Source organism: Dreissena polymorpha, chromosome 14 (genome assembly GCF_020536995.1).
Source record: "Dreissena polymorpha isolate Duluth1 chromosome 14, UMN_Dpol_1.0, whole genome shotgun sequence".
Lineage (NCBI taxonomy): Eukaryota > Metazoa > Mollusca > Bivalvia > Myida > Dreissenidae > Dreissena > Dreissena polymorpha.
This window is the reverse complement of record NC_068368.1, coordinates 38184806-38208562: the sequence shown is the minus strand read 5'-3', so window position 1 is coordinate 38208562 and position 23757 is coordinate 38184806. Positions and strand designations below refer to the sequence as shown.

The 23757-nt window shown below is 36.3% G+C and overlaps 1 protein-coding gene across 6 annotated transcripts; it reads right to left on the bottom strand.

Annotated features, from left to right (window-relative positions):
- Positions 1–87: 87 nt before the first annotated feature.
- Positions 88–11512, bottom strand: LOC127857880 (uncharacterized). 6 transcript variants are annotated; one of them, XR_008038663.1, is made up of 6 exons: positions 11395–11507; positions 4887–9198; positions 4399–4567; positions 3060–3197; positions 2456–2566; positions 88–920 (listed from the first exon to the last, which is right to left on the bottom strand). XR_008038663.1 is itself a non-coding variant. In XM_052394597.1 (5 exons), the coding sequence occupies exons 1-5, from the start codon at positions 5433–5435 to the stop codon at positions 658–660; spliced, it is 1230 nt and encodes a 409-aa protein (XP_052250557.1). In that variant the 5' UTR covers positions 5436–5896; the 3' UTR covers positions 88–657. The 6 variants fall into 6 exon arrangements, 3 of the variants coding, with proteins under 3 accessions (XP_052250557.1, XP_052250558.1, XP_052250556.1); XR_008038664.1 differs by lacking the exon at positions 4887–9198 and having other exon boundaries at positions 11395–11512; XM_052394597.1 differs by lacking the exon at positions 11395–11507 and having other exon boundaries at positions 4887–5896.
- Between the last annotated feature and the right edge of the window lie 12245 nt (positions 11513–23757).

The window sequence follows — 23757 nt, the reverse complement described above, 5'->3', positions numbered from 1 at the left end:
AACTAACCAAAGTTATGCATTTGAGTATAATGTATACTATAACCTATGATATTTAGAACTAATACAGATTCAATATATTTCTTATGCTTGATGTTTAGCATATTATTTATTGTCATGCTATTTAACTTTCATTGACAGAAGACTGAGCTTCTTATATAACTTTGCTAGTGAAAAGTACAGTGTACCATGTTAACATTAAGTAGTCACTACCTGTTGTGAATAAGCAGAATAACTATTGGAGAATATTTTGTTTATCATTCTTTAACAAACATTGGACTAGAGTTAAACATAGTTAGTACTAATAAATGACCTTGTGTTTGTATTTTGAAGATATCATGCATTTATTTGGCAACAAATATCAATTTACAGAGACAATATATCTATTTTTTTATTTTTCGCTCTTCGCTCGCCTGTGATTTTTTTAAAAATAGAATAAAAATTAATTTATTTTTATTTCGCTCGCTCGCTCCATTTTTTTTGGCTAAAATCCGTAGAACAAATCATCAATTTGTTGTGGCCTAAGAAAAAAATACGAAATTTATCACTTAAAACGTAAGCACATACTGCAAGCACATCATCGGTTGTCTAATGGTGTCATAAATATCTGGCGTTATCATATTATATATAGAGGAGACAAAGACAAATTGTCACTTCTCGTCATAAAAACAAATGTAAATAAATAAGACTATTTGCTCTTTTAGGTAAGAAACTGATACCGAATATTCTGTTTTTCTGGTATTCAGACGATGCCAATACATCTCGCAGCGTCCACAGTGCACCGTTGCATGTTTTCCTTATATGGGAATTTGAAGACGTTTTCAAATCAAACAACAACTCCACCAACCCAAGACTTTCATCCTTTGCCACCTTTTGTTGAGTATCCTTGTTAAAACACAGGGCCCACGCCGCGTTGACACTCTCTGTAACATAAAAAATTCGCATCGTTTAAGGTTCAACGACCTTTCAAAATTGTTTATGCTTTGTGACTGATATGCCCTTTGAAAGCCCCAAAACGGTTAAGGTAAAAAACGCAGCACAACAAAGTTAGTCCCTTAGCGGCTTTTACTTTGGACATATAATAAAATTCGTAAGAATTCGTACGTACACGTACTTCGTAAGAAACGGTAGCGTTTCATACAAATAATGAAACGCATTTATCCGGTACGAATTCGTTTACACATAAGTAACAAATGGTCACAGAGAATGGCGATCGTTACGTTCGCACATATGGCCGTATCTGTGTGCGTATTAAATTATAATAATAACTATCATCAGCAGCATCATGATATACTTTATAATAATAATTCTCCCATTATCGTTACGAAAAAGCTTCAGCAATTAAACCTGACATTTTTAAACGCGACACCATAGACCCCAAATTTGGCACGATTCATCCATTGCGAAATAAAATTTTCACACAGGGTAAATCATAGTTTGTTCTTCCGACGAACACCATAGCGTTTGCAATTTATTACCCTAAAACTTTACAACATTATCCAATACAGTGTTTTCACCACGTAAATGATATGCTCATGAGGAGAGGAACTCTAAACCTTGTAAAATATCTCGTTAATTTCGATAATTTATCAATTTATGAACAGTATCAATAGAATTGTGTCAATCGTCACATTGATAAGACTAGATCAAAATTGTGTCATGAGATTGGCGTGAATTGGAAAAAGTGTTCATCTAAAGTTTATCAAAGTGTAATATATGACATGTCGGAAGACAGAAGTACAAAAAAGTTATCCATAATAAAATTGTTGCAACGTATTATCCTTCTTTATAAGGTCATTGTTATCGACAAAATAATGTAGACCGATATAAGTTCATGTATAAATATGCCAAATGACAGCAAGGTCCTTGTAGTCGTTAGCAAGTATGCTATTCAAAATGTGCTAAGGATCACTTTTTATAGTAGTGTAATTTGAAGTTCACCCCTAGCTAGATTCAGCCAGCGTCACGCATCAATGATAAATCAATACATAACAATAAAATCACAAACACACATTTTAATATCAAAACCTGCAAAATAACAATTTAAAATGAACGTTATCCAAAATTGAAGATAATGTGAAAATAAAAATTATCATCTTTCTTTCGTGTAAAGACGCTTGGTTGAATTTAATGATCTTCCTTTGATTATTAACTACGTGTTTCTTACTTTGAAATCAGTGTGACTTACTAAAGGCAAGTGGCCAATGGCCGATACAATACAGAACAATCATTACAACAATATACTGTATGTAAACCTAATTGAGCTTGGGTCAGCGCCAATGCAAAGAATTATTGTCTGAATAAGTTTAATACATGCATGCCAAACCTCACTGTGAACAATTATTTAACTAATGCTTGGTTGATTTGTTACTTTTTCGAACAAGCGGTTTTAAGTAGTGCATAATTATGTTTCAAAATATGCAGCGCGAAATATAGGAATGAAAAAGACGACCAATACCGCATTGTTCCTCCTCGTTTCCGGTTCGTCCCATTTTCACAAGCAATTCCAAAACACCGAGTTCAACGAGTAATTGCTTGTTTGCATCATTCCGCACCAGCGTTTTAACAGCTGTAAAAACAGTACAGTGATTGACTTAAATATTACTAGTATACGAAACAACAATCAATTTGTTTGAAAAGTCACGACACTGCATAAACATCTAAGCAACAAAAATCACTTATGTTTGCATTGTACTTATAAGACACCATACATCAAAAATGGCGTTTACTGTATTCACTGTTAATCTCAAACAAATATACGTTTGCTGTAACTTATTATATTAATTTTATGCCAACAAATCACAGATATATTAACTTCAACGTATGTGTATAATGGGAAAGTCTTTCTTGCATTTGCATAGTTAAGGCTGAGACACTGTAATAATCTATGTGCTTTCTTTGTCAATGTCTTCTTTTATATAGATAACTTTAGATGTGTTGCATATGGGGTTTTTTTTATCTCTGATTTCATTGAATTATTGTGTTATTTTGCATATTGTATGTATATTTGTTTGCAATCCTAAAATTAAATGTGTTGAAATTTAGAACAAAAATGTACTCACTGTAGGCGCATTCTTTGCAAGACCACCCTCTGTAGCGCCTATCATTTTCATCCAGGCCATGCTTAAGCACATCCAAGAGAAGTTGGACCTTATCAAGTGCTGCATTAATGATATCACATTCAGACTCATTGACAATCGCTGTAAAATGATAAAATATATTAATCAGGTAGATATATAAACAATACCCTATCCATTACCATAGGATTGCTACAAAGGGTATTGTAATTAATACTGGTAGGGTAGACGGTACTATATAACACATCAAACGTTTGTCACAGTCGGACCTCCGGAAAATTGTGTGTTTTTTTTTTCAAGCTGACGTCCAAGATGGTCGCCAAAACCTATTAATTGCAATAACAATGTAATTATCCACCCACATTTGGTGATTTTTGAGTCTATATTACGGTTTTGAGCTTAGCGAAAAAACACGTTAAAGGGATCTTTTCACGGTTTGGTAAATTGACAAAATTGAAAAAGTTGTTTCAGATTCGAAAATTTTCGGTTTAGTTATGATATTTGTGAGGAAACAGTATTACTGAACATTTTCCATGGTCTAATATAGCCATTATATGCATCTTTTTACGATTTAAAAACCTAAAAATTATAAAGCGTTGCAACGCGAAACGATTGAATAATTTGGAGAGTTCTGTTGTTGTCGTTTAAAATTGTGAAACTACGAAGATTGCTTATATAACGTATACAATACGTTTCTTATGTATGTTTGGCAGGATAGCTCAGTTGGCTAATGAGTTTTTACTTGAGAATTCCGTAGGTCACTGGTTCGAGCCCTGCTGCGGGCTCCTTTTTTTTCCTTTTTTAAATTTTATTTTAGATTTTTTACTGGAGGTTTTAAAATTTAATGTTTACATTTATCAATATAAAGCATTTAATGACAAACTTCAAAACATGCCAAAATCTGTGAAAAGGCCCCTTTAAGATTATTAAAAATAATGTTACTCTATTACGCAACACAGAAATCCAACATGGCGTCCAATTGGCTTCCAACACCACAAGAATGACCGCAAGTGCATAACTATGGACTCAAACGGGATGGTTGTTATGTCTACCGCCAATGTTTTGGAGACAGGAAACATATTGAGATCATTAAACACGAAAGTGGACCATTGTAAGGTAAGTCAAATATGTTATTAAACATCGCACTACCTTGCAAAAACGTTCCAGTTTCATTTGACAAAAATGGGCCTATATGTATAACCTGGTTTTAGTGGGCTATAGAGGCTCTTAAGCCCCATATGGCTGAAACCCGGTAGTGAAATTCATTCGTGGAGGAATATACATTCGTATTATAACGTATATGAACAGTAATACAACTACCAACCAGCGAGTGCTGATAAGACAGCGAGGCTAGTCAATTCATCACTGGAGTTGAGATACGGCTTTATAACCTTTGTGAAATTGTGGTTTCGAAGAAGTTGAGCGCAATTCGACCACCTTGATATATTGGTTACAACTTTCAAACAATTTTCAATTATCTCCGAATCAAAGTCCTGAAAATCAAGACAAGTGAACACTAAATGCAGTTGATTATAACAGTTTCAAATGTATTTGCTTATCAATATCATTGTTCTTAACAAAAATATCTTGCATTACAACTCAATTCAAAATATCACTAATACTGTAATCAATAAAAAAGTATGAAGGGCGATCAATATGTTAGTCTTATTGCGATTAAACAACAATATTATGGACCTATTACTGCTAAGCATTCATCATAACCGAGGAATGAAGAAACACTTATCCTAACAATAATATATTATACAATTTTAAATGAAAAGTACAATAGCTGAACATGCAATATAAACGTACCGACAACGGCGATATATCGCTTTGAAGATATTGAGTGGATTTATCTTCAAGAATCGTTTTAATTGCTGCCATATAGTTTTTGTCATTAGCCAAAGAGAACGATAATTCATCTGAAACATCGGCCAAGTCTACAACGAAGGACATTGACCAACGTATCAAGTCATAAGCAGATTTGTCCACGGTTCCATCAACATTCACCCAACCACGAATGTGCAACTTTATTAAGCAGCCCCGTATTATGTTTATGAACTTTGTCTGTAGCAAAATAGTTGATATTTCCATGATAAATTTAACCCTTTGTTTCACTTTGTTAAACTTATGAGAACACGTGTTTATGAAAAATAATGCAATCGTTTTCCTAATGCTGTCAACATAAAGTCCATCATCGGCCAACTTGTGCTTGATTTCCATTGCCTCTGAAGCTTTTGTCCTTAACATAGTTGTCAACATGTTCAGTTCATCTTCGGTCAATTTTTGGTTACTGGATAATCGTTGTAGATGGGTGTCGATGTTCCTAACGTTTGAGCCGCAAGACGGTGCTGATCCCATGGTGTATATCTACGTTTGACAAGTTTCGCAATATAGTAAAGAAGTTGAAAACACTGCGTGGATGTTGAATACTATATTTTTGGTAAGTTTCAGTTTAAACATTAAAAACTTGTTGAAGACTTGTACGAAATAAACCTAGTTACCTCGCCGTAGTTCAATCTTTAACTGATAGGCTCAATGTCAAGATTAATAAAAAAAATCTTATAAGCCAGCTGTATGCCTTGAAATGTTATTGATTACAATGCGGCTGCTTTTCATTAAACAAGCATTTATAAGAAAAAATAGCGTATTGAATAACTGCCGACGCTCTATATCAAAGACATCAAAGACATATATATTTAAAGTCTATATAACGCTAAAAATCAACGGAAATTTCGTGAAGTATTTCGTATTGTGTTTAATACAGTCTGTGCTGCACGAAGCCACTGACTCATCAGCTGGGAGCCGCCAATCAACAAGTGTTTCATCCTTTAATCCCAGGACACTCTCCGGGCGGTGAAACCGCAGTGCTGATCAGGCAATACGGGTCAGTGGTTAGCTGCCAGCTCTTCTCCTCCCTCTTAATCCATAGCCAACTGGACGCTCTCTCTGCTGCTTGACCTAGTCTCCCAACAGCTCTCTTTCTCTCTCCTCCCCTGATTCCTAGGGCACTTAGCATCCTCCACAGTGATTGTGCGGGAAAGCCTCTGGCGCCAATTTCGATCGGGAACAGCCATGTTTTCCAACCGCGGGAACTGCACTGGTCTAAGAGATCAGTGTATATGGCTTTCTTCCGCTCATATGCCATGTCGCACCTTGATTCCCATGGGACGGTGAGTTCAATGGTCACCAGCTTCTTGTGTTTGGTGGACCATATCACTATGTCAGGCCTCAGTGTAGTTTGGACGATCTCGGGAAAGACAAGCTTCTTTCCTAACTCGACTTTCATCTCCCATTGGTCTGATTCATCTAAGATCGACGTGTTTCTAGGAGCTAGCTTTGTGGTTGTTTCCCCTGCCTTGACAAAGTTGATCTTTGTAGATGCTGTTTTCTTTGCTGTTCTTTTCTTCCTTCTCTCGCGCTCAAGTACATCTGCTAGCTCCCTAAGGACAGCATCGTGTCTCCATCTGTAGCGGCCCTGTGTCAGCGAAGTCTGACATGATGACAGGATGTGTTCCATGGTGCCTGGCTTGTTACAGAGACTGCAACTTGGGTCTTCCACTAGACCCCATCTGTGGAGGTTGGTTGGGGATGGCAGCAGGTCGTAAACTGACCTTAACAGGAATTTGAGTCTTAGCGGCTCATACTGCCAGATGTCTGCCCAAGTCAACTTCCTCTCTGTTGTTGTCCATTTGTTCCAGGCACATTGTCCACCCATTTCAACTGAACGGGCTCTTCTGCTCTCCTCTTCGCTCGCCCTGATTTCCTTCTGCACCATCTGACTCCTCTCCCTTTTATCTGCCGTACTCCATCGCTGTGGTTTTATCATACCAAGCCCTTGTCTGCCCTCCGTAGTAGTTACGACGATGTCTTTGTGTCTCAGTATACTTTCAGCTTGGGACACCGCCTGGCTTGCCGACCACTTCCTTCCGGTTCTAGTCTCTATGCCTGCCATCCTGATCAGTTCATCAGAAGATTCTTTCAGTGTCACCACCATCCTGCCCTTAGCAACTTTGTACTCCTCAACAACTGATGATATTGGGAGTTGGAGCTTGTTGGTCCTCCCATACAGTCCGATGCTGGTGAAACTTCGTGGGACCCCTAACCATCTACGGAGGTATCTGTATGGTTCTTTCAAAGCCTTCCACAGTAGAAACTGCTATCTCATACAGCATTAGAGGCCACATGAGTCTTGGTAACAATCCATGTTGGTATAACCATGCCTTGAATTTCCCAGGAAGTGATGTCTGGTCTATCTGCTTCAGACCTTCTTGGAGTTGGTTCTTGGTGCGGTTTGTGCTGCTTGTGTCGTTAAGGCTAGCATCGTACCATTTTCCTAGGCATTTGGTAGGATTGTCTACTATGGATGGTATGTCTTCGCTCTGTATCTGGAGGGTGAACCTTTGAGTAACCTTTCCCTTCTTGATTACCAAGCTCCTCGATTTCTTTGGTTTGAACTTCATTCTTGCCCAAGTCACTGTCTCATCCAATGCTCTAAGAACCCAACGAGCTTGCACGTGTGTCGTTGTAGTTACGGTGAGGTCATCCATAAAACCTCTATTGGATGGGAGGTATATCCCGGAGGTTGTCTTTGGTCCTCTGGTTTCCCTCTTTGCGGCGTTGATAATTAAGTTCATTCCCATCACGAATAACACGACTGAAATAGTGCAGCCTGTTACTATTCCTTTCTCGAGCCTTATCCAAGGTGTTGACTGTTCTCCTACAGCAAACCGTAGTTGTATGTTACTGAAGTATCCATTGATAATCTGTTGCACATGGTCTGGGATGTGGTAGTGCTTCAGTGTGGTCTCCATTAGCTTGTGTGGTATGCAGCCATACGCATTGGCAAGGTCAAGCCAGACAACAGTGAGGTCTTTTTGGTTAACCTTTGCTTCCCTGATGATCTGACTGAGGGCGCTTGTATGTTCCACACATCCAGAGAACCCTGGGACGCCTCCCTTTTGCACTGAGTTATCAATGTATTGGTTTGATGTCAGATACTTCGTCATTATCTTGGCCAGCACAGCAAAGAAGATTTTCCCCTCAACGTTCAGTAAGGAAATGGTTCTGAATTGGGTGACGGTCTTCGAATCCTTTTCCTTTGGTGTAAATATTCCTTCTGCCTGTTGCCAACAATCTGGAACTTTACCTTTCCTCCAAACCACTTTCAGAAGATTCCATAAGCGTCGAAGAAGTTTAGGGCACATCTTATACACCTTGTAAGGGATACTATTTGGTCCTGGGGCCGACCCTGCTCTTGCCTTTTGAACTACTTCTGAAACCTCTTTCAGTGTAGGTTCCTTGGTGTCTAGAGGTGTTGTGGGTTCTGGTACTGGTTCTATTCTCTGGCAGTTGCCTAACGGTACGTCTCGGATATCATCAGAGTGCGTTTCAGTTAGGAACTGTGTAATTTCTTCCATGCTGCTCTCTATCTTGCCCGATTTCTCTTTGTCTAGCAGGTTATTAGAGAACTTAAATGGATTTGCAATGAACTCAGCACGACGTTTGGCCTTTTTCCTTCTTTTCTCACGGAAGTTGTTCTGCCTTGCATAGGTTTAAAAGTTGTTCCATCTGGCTGTCTCTTAACTGATTCAGCCCTGGCTTTTCTTCTTCCCTGGCATGCCTATATCTCCTTCGCAAAACCTTCAAATCACTTCTGATGCCCTTTATCTGTCGCTGCCTTCTATTCATCTGTACAGGTTTCTTGGTGGTTTTCTGGATAGTCAGACCGAATCTTTCTTTCCCAACTGTGTAGACAAGGTTGGTTAAAGCAACCAGCTTTCTCTCAACTGCTCCTTGGAGTGCTGTCTCCAGTATTGCATGAAGGTCATCGTCCAGGTCTTTCCATGCTTTCTTGTCTGACGTTTTCGTCCTGGATATTCTTGGCTTCCTCGGAGATTCATCACCCTTGTGAGCTGTTGTGGTGTGTGGTAAGTCGGTGTTTGCCTCTGGGTCACTCTGTGTTCTCAGTAACGCCAGTAGTGGGTCTTCATCATCGAAGACTTCTTGAGCATCCGTTCCCAATCGCAATGTGTTTGTATCCAGCATGTCAGCTGCTAAGAGGTCCCCAGTACTGTGGGTTTGTTCCTGACTAGGATCCTCCACCGTCTCACCAGAATTACATCTGTGCGTAAAATAAAGTTAACACCTTAACAATCAGTGTTCCTTATAGCAATAGCCAAAATTTTAACGCTAGATGTGGTATGATTACATAGATTTTTGTAGATACAAAATGCTCGTTTTTATTTATTTGTGGCCACAATTAATTCCCGCGAATATATCTATTCATACGACACACGAACACCATTTTAGTGTTGATGTGTCGTATGAATAGATATGCAAAACAATAATAAAAACGAGCATTTTGTATCTACAAACATCTATTTTACCAGACCACATCTGACGTTGAAATTTCGGCAATTGCCATAAGGAAAACTGATTTTTAATTGGTTAAGTTTATTTTACGAACAATTGTACGAAATTTTCATTGATTTTGAATAGTAATGTTACTTTGATTAATATATATTTACTAAACAAAACCAAAATAATGTCCTGTCGATAAACAACGTCGGTAAGTGCTCCTATGGGTCTCTTTGATCAATTTGCAATATGGCAGAAACAGTTATTAAATATTAAAAATATATTTTGAATTTATCACCCGATAGTTAGTAGTTCAATTCAATAAAATGCTTTAAATATATTTTTAAGATAAAAAAAGGCTCACAATATGTACTCATTTATGAACTTTGACACTGATAAATATCAAATCAATTGGTGGAATAGAAAAGCATTTCAATAACAAACTAAGGTTCGAACAAGTCTTACTATGTTTAACGAATATAATGCTGTTACATTGTTTTTTAGGATTATTTTTTTATATACACAATTACGTAATACTGCCAGAATTTGATAAACTCGTGCATTATGTTTTTAGGCTGCAAGGTTATCAAATTTCTAACTTACTTCAGTATACCTTGATATTTATCCGACGTAGGTTATAATAACACGCTAATATTTTTATACTAAATAAACGTTCGTCGAAGTCTTTTGTAATACTTGAATAACGGGCTTTTCGGATTTGTTTTCGTTTTTTAATAATCATCTTCTAACATAACAGTAAAGTTTTAGTCTGTTTGAGTCCTATTAACGTATGTATGCAACATTTCTTTCGCTGTATCTTACTTATTCGAATGTTATCTTGATTATTAATTAGAAAAAAATAGTACTGTTATGCTTTCTAAATATTTTAGAGAAACTTAAAGGGGCCTTTTCACAGATTTTGGCATGTTTTGAAGTTTGTCATTAAATGCTTTATTTTGATAAAAGTAAACATTGGGTATAAAAATCTCCAGTAAAAAAAAAACAAGAATACACTTAAAGAATTTTTTAAAAAGTAACCCTCAACGGGGCTCGAACCACTGACCCCTGGAGCCATGGAGCAAAAGCCTATCGCTCTCACCACTAGACCATCCGCTCTTATACCATTTCCAATGTATTTGTTACCTCATATATGCAATCCTCGTAGTATCAAAAAATACAACGACAACAACATTATTCTCCAAATTATTCAATCGTTTCGCGTTGCAACGCTTTATAATTTTCAGGTTTTTCAATCGTCAAAAGATGCACATAATGGATATTTTAGAGCATGGTAATTGTTCAGTATTACTGTTTCCTCAAAAATATCATAACTTCAATGAAAATTTGCGATTCTGAAACAATTTTTTTAATTTTTTCAATTTACCAAAGCGTGAAAAGGCCCCTTTAAATTGTTGTGTCAAACGTCTTGTTAAACGTTAATATAACGGGGGAAAAGTACACAAACAGCTCAACAATTCTGAATAATTGTCATTTTATTATTTGCTTACAATATGGGAGCAAACTGGTGGCATACCTAACTTGCTGAACCGGGTCCTAAGTAAGTATAGCAACAAATAACAATACTCGTTGTTTATGTTTTTATGCCTCGCTTTGAATACACATCTAACCCTGTTTCGTTTCTATTAAATATTTACGTTGTTCGATTACAGAAATTCGGTGCACGTCATGATAATTAGTAAAAGTGTTTGTCAGAATTTCGTTATGATTAATTGACCATTGAAATAGACTCATAGAAAACACATTCAACGCAACCCATTTCTTGAACATCATATATAATGCATTTCAGCGCATACTGTTATCGATTATCTTCAATGTGCAGTATCAACTGTTTTTCATTCGGAAAATGTAATTATTAATTCTTTATTTATAATAGCATTCTGTTTTGCTTGTTCTTATGTTTATTATGATATTAACTGAAAATTAATTAATAAAAAAATACCTTTTCATCGGCTTTCGAATGTCCAGCACAAATAAAATTGTCAAGTTCCAACGCGTGATTTACAGATTATCATTTTTAAAGCCTCTTTAGATTGTTACCAAGTCAGCGTTTAAAGTCTTCTCTTACGGAATCTCGTAAGGGTGATCGCCTATGCATGATTTTGATTGATACTCGCCAAAGCGATTACGACAAAAAATACAGCACGATGACGTTAACGCGAAAGTACAATGATGATAACGCGCCAGCGTGATTACGCAGATCCGAAACAATAATGATAATGCGATTTATCTCGTTTTTTTCACCATGGCACGGTCGTTTTAATTACATCTTGCTGTCATGTTGCCCCATTATCGTCATCGCGCTGTCTCGCTATCCTCATTGAACACTTGCGTTAATGTCATTTGATCATTATGCTATTATCCTATTTCGGTGTATATCCTCATATAAGTTTTGTTTCACCACGGAGCTATGTTTATTTTACATAAACAAACAGGGACAATCTCTTTACATACGCATTTCATAGTATTTACTTGTTCACTTGAGCGTCTTTACGTGCGCACTTAAGAGTCTTTGTGTGTGCACTTGAGCGTCTTTAAAAGCGCACTTGAGAGTTTTTACGTGTGTACTTCAGCGTCTTTACGTGTGCATTTGTGCGTCTTTCCGTGCGCACTTCAGTGTCTTTACGTGTGCACTTGAGCGTCTGTACAAGCGCAGTTGAGAGTCTTTACGTGTGTACTTGAGCGTCTTTACGTGTGCATTTGAGCGTCTTTACGTGCGCACTTCAGAGTATTTACGTGCGCACTTGAGTGTCTTTACGTCTCTACGTGTGCATTTCAGGGTCTTTACGTGCGCACTTTAGCGTCTTTACGTGCGCACTGCAGAGTCTTTACCTGTGCACGTGAGTGTCTTTACATGCGCACTTCATAGTATTTACCTGTGCAATTTAGCGTATTTGCATGCGCATTTCAGAGTCTTTACGTGTGCATTTGAGCGTCTTTACGTGTGCACTTGATCGTCTTTACATGCACACTTCAGGGTTTTTACATGTACATGTGAGTGCCTTTACGTGCGCACGTAAAGACTTTGAAGTGCGCACGTAAAGACGCTCAAGTGCGCACGTAAAGACTCTGAAGTCTTTACGTACGCACTTCAGAGTATTTACGTGTTCACTTCAGAGTCATAATGTTACATGTGCACTTCAGAGTCTTTACGTTTGCACTTGAGCGTCTTTCCGTGCGCACTTCAGAATCTTTACGTTTGCACTTAAGCGTCTTTACACGCGCACTTCTGAGTCTTTATTTGTGCACTTGAGCGTCTTTACGTGTGCACTACAGAGTCTTTACGTGTGCACTCGACGGTCTTAACATGCGCACTTTTGCATCTTAACGTACGCTCTTAAGAGTCATCACGTGTATACTTAAAGGGCTTTAAATGCGCACTTAAAAATCTTAATGTACGCAGTCAAGAGTCTTGACGTTAGCATTGATTCTTGTGTAAATATATTTATATAAGACCACGATATATTTTACTTATAATTTGAAGCATGCTCTTTTTGGTGAATTCACTGTGTTCCTGTGTGTTTACCAATCAGAACAGTCGATAAGTTATGCAGTTTAAACAGTTTTTAATGTAAGTGTAAATTTTCATTGCCAACGTAGTCAGAGAATATAAAACATGAATATAAGTCATTGCTAAAAATATACAATACAAATTTGTTTTTAAAAAGGTCTAAGTTGAAAAACTGACAACGCCAAGAAAAACCCATGCTTCCTGTTCCTTTGTGTAGGGTAAAAATATGTCAAACACATGGCCGTTGGGTGTATTGTATGCATGCGTATCCACACCAGAAAGCGACAATTAGATCGAATTAACGAGGCAGTACGATGACGCTTACGCGCGAACTCGACATAACGAGAACAAATACGCAACAAGATGGTGATATAATACATCGTGGAACTTTCGAAGAATTGCGTCTTCGTTATCATCATCGTATGTCGCGTTTTCGTCATCGTAGTGTCGTGTTTCGCGTTATCGTCATCATGATGTCCAGTCACCATCATCGTTCTGTCGAGTATCGACTTTCAAATCAATGCATGCATGTGTGATAGCAATAACGGGATTCCGTACGGTCGTGCATTAACTTTAAACAAACACGCACTTGTTTAAAACATTCGTTACAAGGTCATTGGTTGGTTAAAACAATATTTATTTAGCTATTCGTAGACAACATTGAAGCGCTATCATACAAACACACATGCTATTTTAGACAAGATATGCTTATCTTGAGAATGAAGGTCATTGATTGTAAAATGTTATGTCACAGATTGGTAAATACAGCACTTTTCGACAACTCGATCAAACGACAAACGGTCTAATCCCGAATGAAGATAACACAAGTTGATGCAATAACAAACTAAAATGTAACTTCGATAACATGTTGTGACATTATTATTGCTTTATTGATGCGTTTATCTCGTCAGACAAGTTAATAATATGATATTTATGGACAGCTTTTTTCATTAAACAAGGAACTTTATGTTTTGTCATAAATCTTACGATATTGCATTGTATGCAGATTTATAAAAACTGTTTCTTTCTATTGTTTAAGATTTTAAGTTGAACATGTAAGGTCTGAAATTTAAGCCCCTTTTATTATTGATATTCTGGATTGAGAAGTTTTGCCCTTGTGACATTGGATTGACATATTTCACTGATATGAGCAATTCAAACAAACCATTCGGTAGGCCACCTAAGGGTTCATGGCAGCGAATTTCGCAAAATGTTTCGGTATATTTTCGAGACGATCTGGGATAATTCCTTGACGGAACGCAGCGGTTTTACAAAATTCCGATACCTTTAGTACTCGATCGGAATCGAAATAAATTCGACATTCACATTTTAAAAGATGTAACATTTAGACACCAGACATTAAATTCGGAATGGTTTCGGGTTATTTGGCATTCCTTCTGGACGTTCTGGAACCCATCGATATTGAATCGGCATCATAGGAAAGCAGTCTGCCTCAGTATACACGATGGAGTTATGCCGATCGTTTAATGAAAGATGCATAAACGTCACTGCAGTCAGCTATTCTCAACGTACATGTATTAAGGAAAGAAGAACGAGCGCTCCTTCTTCGCGAGCTGATCCTACTGTACTGTGGACATTGAAGTCAGCAATAGCAATTTCAACCCAACAGTATTTTGACGTGCAAATATTCAAACTGCTATAGTGTCCAAATAGTAACCAATAAATAATTTGCAGTTTTGCATCGTTATAAATCCCGATTCTCAGATAGGCAACATTTCAGCGTTCTTTTGACAAATTTGCAACTCTTCAGCTCCAGCATGTTTGAAATATATATCCATGATCGGAATTCATTTGGAATCAATTAATCGAACCGTAGGCATAATTCAGAATCGCACCCGGCTCATTTGGTTTTGTTTCGTTGTATTTACCGCATTCTGTCTCATGCGACTGTCTAGGTGAATACATGCCGATCATGCTTCATGATCAATTCCTGCCTATGTTATCCCCGAAAGTTTTTTATAGGCAACCCGAGCGTAAAGCGTTGTGAAGTATTGTAGGGGAGCATTTAGACAAATAGTATCGAAAAGTTCTACTTACTCCCACGGGGAATTGACTTCCTAAATACGATACATCACATAGGTTTCATTAAAAAAGAGAGTGATTGAACAAAGTCGAACTTTGTCAAGTTTTAGGCTACGCCTTTAGGTACGCCGTCTCCCCCCGCTTGCTTACATGTACATGTACCTGAGTGTATAGTGTATTTCTTTCAATGCATAAATATTGCTGATAACTCCATCGATTATCAATACAAGCAATATTCGGTATACTTTGATAGTATCGCATAAGTATTGCATTTTCGACACAGTTTATTAGGAAGGGTAGAAAAAGAGAGGGACCTGTCAAATTGTTTCTTTGGGTTTCACAAATACATCCAAAATATTTGGTTCACAGATCGCAAACTTTTATACTTTTTTGCTATTGTAAATGTTCGTATGTATTACATTTCACGAGCGAGCTTCTTTTATAGTTTTCTATGTTTAGACGATTTAAATGGATATAGATTGTTAAATCGATTATTACAACAAACAGGCTTTAAAGGGATCTTTTCACGCTTTGGTAAATTGACAAAATTGAAAAAAGTTGTTTCAGATTCGTAAGTTTTTGTTTTAGTTATGATATTTGTGAGGAAACAGTAATACTGAACATTAACCATGCTCTAATATAGCCATTATATGCATCTTTTGACGATTTTAAAACCTAAAAATTATAAAGCGTTGCAACGCGAAACGATTGAATAATTTGGAGAGTTCTGTTTTTGTCGTTAAATTTTGTGAAACTACGAAGATTGCTTTTATAAGGTATAAAATACGTCTAGCATGTGTACTCGGCGGAATAGCTCAGTCGGCTAAAGCGTTTTTACTTCAGGACTCTGGCAGGACTCCAGGGGTCACTGGCACGAAACCTGCTCCGGGCAATGTTCTTTTCCTTTTTTAATTTTTTTTCTTGATTTTTTACTGGAGCTTTTACGATCCAATGTTTACATTTATCAATATAATGCATTTAATGAATAAGTTAAAAAAATGCCAAAATCTGTGAAAAGGCCCCTTTAAAGCGTGAAAAGCTCACAAGTGCAATAGTTGAGTGTGTTTTTTTTTGGACTCAATATATATATATATATATATATATATATATATATATATATATATATATATATATATATATATATATATATATATATATATATATATATATATTTATATATATATGAGGCGCGCCGTGAGAAAACCGGGCTAAATGACATTGATGACGTTATTGGGAAAACCCGCTTTGACCGACGTCAACGACCGACCCGGGAAATATTTTAGTGTTTGGTTTAAAAATAGTTATTCGCGGAATTGTTGTGATTTTCGGAATAACATGATGGATGAATAAATGAAGGTTAGTATTTGGTAGCTCATGATTGTAGTGTTACACGTATGAAAGTTTCTGTTTGAAATATGTTCATTTCTATCGCTTCAATAACATGAACCGTCTGAAGTGAAAGTAAAACAATATGTTGCAGTTTTGCTCAATAGCGCTAAGAAATCTAGTAAACTGCTCTATCCAAATTGAAAGCCATGATAGTTTTTAAATGCGTTATAAAACTGTATTATTTCTGTACATTTGTAGTTTGCAAGCATATTTAAATAAATACAAACATTGCGCAAACGAGCAACGAATAGTGGTGTTATGATAGATAGTTAAATAAATACTAACATTGCTTAAACGAGCAACGAATATTAGTGTACGTTGTTAGGAGAAAAATATGATTATTATTAGTTTTGACATTTCAAAATGGTCGTTTCTTTGTTTTCATTTAATAATTGTTTTTTGTTTTCATTTAATAATAATTGTTTATATATGAACCTTATTTTTTTTGTTAAAGTCGGCTGAGCCTATGGTGTAGTGGATGCATTGAAGCGCTAAGAAATTGATGTTCAGTAGTTCGATTCCCATCACCGGAACGTTTTTATTAACTCGTATTAATCATTTGCAGATAGTTGCATGCATCTTATTTCTTATTCAAATATTTTTGAATTTTAATCACGCTACCTTACCTAGATTTAATGTGATTTAATAAAAATGTAAGCGCTTCAATATCACCTATAAGCAAAGTGCAACATGCTAAAATGATTATTTTTTAAATGATTTTTAAGTGACTTAATACCGTGCGATGTCCATTTAAAGTTAGCTGTTGTGTACGCAGTATAAATCAAACTGCAATTTAGATCTAGATTAACAGTTGTGACTACAATTTTTAATATTTAAATGACATGCATGTATTTGTTGGGAATAATAAGTTCGTTATAATATCGCTCATTCGCTATTATTTTAATTCAAGACTGTAGTTAATATTCTATGCATACAGTATGGTGAAAGTTAGTAAAATTAATATTAAATTTACAGACATGCATATGAAGTTATTTTCAACACGTATGATATTAGGCCTATAATATACACATATCTATATTTTCTTAAATTCAGGAACTAGAATATGTAGTGTCGGACCATTTTAGTCGGACACCGGCCAACTCACAGGAAGTGCTGTGTGATGAAACGCCCTTAGTTGATACCGAAGAGCCCGAAGTATCCATTGCTTCCAGGGTCCGGGATTACCTGGTCCGCAACGAAGATGCAGAAGAAAGCGACCAATGTGAGGATGTTAAAAAAACCGGCGACGCTCACGATGACGCATTTCTTAACGTGCGTAAGCTTCTGTCTGACGGATGCGGCTGTAAACATGAGTGTGTTAAACGTTTTAATTTTGATACTGTTGTTTACCATTTGTTAGATATCAGGGCGCTGGCCAAAGGGGAGAAGGAACTTAACGTAATGGCCTTGTTGAAAGACGTTGATGGGGAAACAACTAAAAGAGGGAAGCAAGGGAAATTAGGGTAGAGGGGAGTGCCGTATGTAAAAAAAAACATTTATGCTGTTCTTTGGTATCGGTAAGCACCAGCTTTTAGCATTACAGCAACATGTCAGAGAACATGGTTTGACGCCTAGTGTTCATGGCAACCGTGGAAGAAAGCCAAAGCATGCTAATTGTTATGACGATGCCATGCACGTTGTGCACTTCATACGTAATTATGCGGATGAACGGGGTCTACCACAGCCAGCCGACCCGAGAGGTGTAGACAACGTTCCGACTGTGTACTTAACATCTGACACAACGAAGACCGACCTGCATCAAAAGTACCAGACATCATGCACGGAAGCTGGTTCCAGGGTCATATTAATTACCGCCTTCAAGGAAATATGGCGCACGTGTTTACCGCACATCCGGATCGCTGGCCCACGTGATGACGTTTGTGCCAAGTGCGAAAAACTCAGGAGGGGTGTCATGGATGCTGATACGGAAGAAGAAAAATTGACAGCTACAGACTCGCTCAGAAATCACATTCTTTTAGCACAAAATGTAATAATGTTTGACATATAATTATTATATAGTTTTGCATTTTGTAAATAGGAAATAATTATAGACTTTACAAAATATTTTTTAAAGTTCGTCGTGTCCAAACGTCTTCTAAACAACATATATCTGATACATTTGTATGATCATATGTATGAAATTACTTGCTTCATCAATTGTATTGCTCTTATTAAATTGTTTACTTTGCAGCCGTTGTTCAAGTTGCTCAACGTTTGAAAATAATTGTTATTTGTCAGGAAAGAGATGCATACAACGATTGCATCAGGAAAAGTAAGGAGGCGAATGAAGGTCCAGACAGATATGTGCATTTCACGTTCGATTTTAGCCAGAACGTGAGTCTACCTCACTATTCCCGCCAGATAGGACCGCTATATTTCCTCACTTTAAGGAAGGTCAAGATCTTTGGCGTTCGAGTGGACAGTATTCCCCGCCAGCTGAACTTCCTGATTGACGAGGACCAAACGATAGGCATGGACGGAAAGACTTCACATCGCCCGGACGCTGTCCTTTCTATGCTTGATTGGGCCCTGCAGAATTGCGAGTCTGATGCTGACACGTGTTCCATTCATGCAGACAATTGCCCCGGTATGTACATTTTATATAAGAACGTATGTATGTGCATGTATAACGTGTGCATGTGTTTGTGCGCGCGCGGTTGTCTTGCTGATAGCGCTTGCGCACGAGTATTTTTACAGTGAATCATTTAGCAGCTTTTTCACTTATTTATACGTGTATGTTATATAAGCAGTGCAAATATAAAGATCTCACACAGGGCATTTACATTTCAGGGCAGAACAAGAACCGATACGTTCTGGGTTATTTTATGTGGCGATTGATGACCGACCAACATCGCACAATTAACTGCGCCTTTTGACCAATCATCTGTTACCAACACGGCAGTCTCGTACCCGACCTGGACATGGCGCCAATGGAAGCCCTTCCTGGAATTGTACTTCAAACCTATTACAGGAATAATGTAAGTACGTGTTACAGACTTGAATGTTCAAATGTTAAGTAAAATTTAACAATTGATGTCGTAGCGGTTACTAACCCAGAATTTTTCGTCGACATAATTTTTTTACATTATTTTGTCATGCTTACTTGCATAAATTAATGTATTTGTTAAACCTTTCAGGCAGTACCAGTACTTTAGATTTGACCAAAGTAAGTCGGGTATTGTGACTGCAAAAATCCAACACTACGGAGAAGAGAAGGAATTGCAGATCCTGAAAAACCCGACAATTCGGTTCCAGAATGTGGAGCGTCCACACTCAGTTCCCTCTGCTGGATTGAGTGCAGACCGCCGGCAATACTTGCGCCGATCCGTGAGCCGATTTGTCCGAACAGCGTCGAAGGATTATTTCTTTGGAAATTGACTCTTGTGACGACGTGCATATTGTTAATGTATTTAATGAACATTACGCGACTGTACGTGCCAGAAACAGATATGACTTACTGTTCTGCATATTGTGTACTATTATGATGCTATTTCATTGTTTTCAATTATCTCTGTATCTGATACTTTGCACATCAATACATTCATAAATTATAGCATTGGTTGTTTTATCATATAATAATGATAATAATTATAATATATAATTATATATAAGCCCTTTGAAGTATTATGCATTAAAGGAACAATGAAAGTAAAACGAAACAAACCCTACAATCTGCCCTCGACGTCAAGTAGAAATCGCAATCGCGAGTTTTTTTTTAGGTAGCTCTATATTTGGTTTGTTGTAAAATGAAGGAAAACGATTAGGAAAACGGTAAGATTTTACAAATTATGACTGGTTTAGGATCAAACTTAGCCACAAGCCGTATAAAATCGCGATATGTTACGCTTGTCTTATCGCCGACATTCTATCGTTGCGAGGAGACAAAATTTAGTTACGAATAATAAAAATATAAAATATACATATTTTGATCATAATTTTGTAAGTTGTTACCGGTTAAGTGATTAAAAAATATTTATAAATATTGAAAGAAATGTGCTACAAGAAAATTACACGACGTCATAAATATAACGTCATAACGTAAGCAAATAAAAACAATGGATTATGTGACGTCGTTAAATGCCCCTTATTCCGCCGTTTTGCATCGGATACTTAAAACAAACATACCGTTACGCTCAGAAAGGACTGCACTTTTAGAAACTATAAAAATCAAAAATTCAAAAAATTTGTCATTAAGCCCGGTTTTCTCACGACGCTTCTCATATATATTCCGTCCCATTCATTGACACTATTTTATATGGAGACAACACTCTCGACTACTAAACAAATACTAAAACAGCTGATGCAGTTCATAAATGTATTATTGATCGTAAGCGATTTGATACGTAAATGTATTACAAATTCTTTCAAAACCTATTCATATGTTCCCCAAACTTCACCCAATTCATCTCCTACACCTTCCAACTTTCGTCCTTTTACCTAAAGCAAATGGAACCTTGTTATCGGAGTGGCTCTGTTTGCCCATTGTGTTTCTTAACTTATTAATTTCTAATCCAAATATGTTCGTACTAAACCATGCAACTGTATATATTTCAAGGCGAGTAAGAAGAACCATATAAGGCATTGTCTTTCGATCTCATCCCATTCAAACATGTTAATATTTAATATAAATGTTGTATGAAATTGTATGTATAAAAATGCTTGTTTGACATAAATATGGTTAAACTAAATTATAATAAGTAAAACAAATGCCATCTTGTAAAAGTAAATAAAATATTTGACGTGTCATAACAAAATAAACTTATATGTTAAGCGATCATTAAAATAATTGTTTTTGTTTATTTGTACAGCCGTATTATACTTTAAACCTTTATTATGTTTGTTCATTTTACTTGATTCCAAGCTTACCTTAGGTTTAATTAGATCCATTAAGAGCTGCTTGCATATTTATCTCTTCAAGGTGACAAGAACAACGACGACAATCACAATAAACCTTGTTTAATTTTCAAATTATTCCAAAGTTTAATTGTACAGAGAATTGTTTGTAAATCGTCTAATATCAAATGCTAACTTGAAGTTGGCTTCCAATTTTAAAAATTATTATGCACATAGAACTTAGGATTTACACATGCGATGATAACTGCATGTTTAATAATATCGATTTTTGATACATAATAACAGGTTTTTTTTTATAAATGGTGTTGCGATACAAGATATCAATTAGATTAAAGCATATAAAGCAAATGCTGTTTTAACTAATGACGGTTGAGGTAGCACATGTAGTTGGACTCCGGAGAGTTTGCCTAAAGATTAATACAATATCATCCCGGCAATAAATCATTTGTGTATGCAATGCGTTCGTATCTCAGATACGATCAAAACGTACGTAACTGCAATGAAGAGGCAACGAATAACTCAATGCACATTTCTTCTCTCAAACTGTTAACGGATTGCGACATAATTTAAATAGATATGATAATATGTTTTTGACTTTTCACAATGTGTTATATTGTTTCTGTGCGATGAAGAATTCTCCTTAACACATTAAAGAGTCTTACACTCCAAATATTGATTAACATGTCGTTTAAATAAAATCTTATGTGTGGACAACGTTTGCACGAAATGATCCAATAAAACACGCCTCGATGACTTAAAGAACTAGAAAGTTGACTAAATGCTAGGAACATTAGATGCACTTAAAGCTTTCATAGTATGTCCTTTTTGAAAAGTTAATTTTAGTTTTACAATCGAATTTATAAAGTTTTGAATAATCTTAACTCATTTAATAAGAAGAGAAACAAACGAATACAAAAATATTGCGTTCCGCGGTATGCTCATAGTGTCATGTTATGCATGAACCGAGTTTTAAATTAATAAACTTAGAATCTTGGAACCCATAACCTCTGAAAGCATAAGTTGTGTTTCTACTGCGCCTTGAAAGCATTTCAACTTATACGTGAATTACAACCACGGTACTAAAACTTAATATATTTTATAAAATCTGAAGAACAATTGTTAGAAACAGTTTATTACCTAAACAGTGTTTGTCGTTGTCGATAAGTATCATTTCTTAATGTCAATATACCTGTCAAATTCATAAACGTATTGCATATGTTCAGTGCTTTATGTCTACCTTGAAATTATAACGTGTTAAACATTAAGAGGGCACGTTTTTGTTATTTACGCAACGCGACGACATTAAGTTTCCTCCTAGTTGTACATAAATAAGGTGTTACGACAAATAACAATTAAGATTGTGCCATTTTAAGTAATCGTCCGGATGTCCAATTTACGTTACAAAACACAAGACTTACACGAGGTCTAAATATGTGTTGTTGTATTACGAAATATTCAGACGCCGTGCTAAATGTGCATTATCTTAAAAGGCACATTTATTTTCTAGACGTGCATTATTTCAAACAGCATGTAGATTGAAGCTTAAATACATGCACGAATTCGTAATTGTTTTACCTTTGATTTGTACAATGCTTTTTATATTCAACAAATAATTTTTATTTATCATATGGCCAAATTGTTTAAGTTTAAGCACCAGTTGGGAAGTGGTAAGCGAATCAATGTATAATCTTGCGATTTCAATGTTAAGAAATTGTTTTTTAACACCCGCTAATCGTTTATATCAGCTAAGCAGTCGATTGTTTATATAATACAAAAAAAAATTCATCACGGACATACACAAAAATACATTAATTGAAACTTAAATCACCGTCCTGGCATAGTCATTGCGGATTCACGCCGATTAAAAGGCATGCAAAACAAAATAGCTCATAATTAATTTTATAACACACATTTAAACATATAAAAAGCATCGCAATTCAAAAATAAAGATAAAGATAAATATTTGACAATGTAAATGCAATCTTTATGCAATTTAATTGCTCATAATTTAAATTTGCACCATAGCAACAGATTATCAACTTTTGTGACGCAAGCGCAAAATATGAATATCGGCTAAATATCTGTATGTTTACAAAATGTTATTACTTGCCGGCCTAAAAGTAATCAAAACGATGTAGGCGCTGAAGGCCTGGGGCTAGATTTGAGTGTGCTTGGGAATAAGTATTGTCCGAAGTACTCCCTTTGTCCTAATTTATACGGATTAACCCTAGCGGTTGAGTGCAGAAGCTCAGAGACTGTAAGCAAATACAATATTTTTGTATATACTACAGTGTTCATAGACGGTGGAGGACTACACGATACTGGTGGTGGGAACGATAACCTTTTGTTCAACTCTAAAGATCTGGTAGAGGTTCGTCAACATAGGCGGAGAAGATATACAACAACAACAACAACAACATGGCCGCAAAAAAACTGTTCTTGTTGCCGTCAAATAAATCACTTTCAATAGCATAAAATATTTTTTTATTACATAATTAACAAATCAGG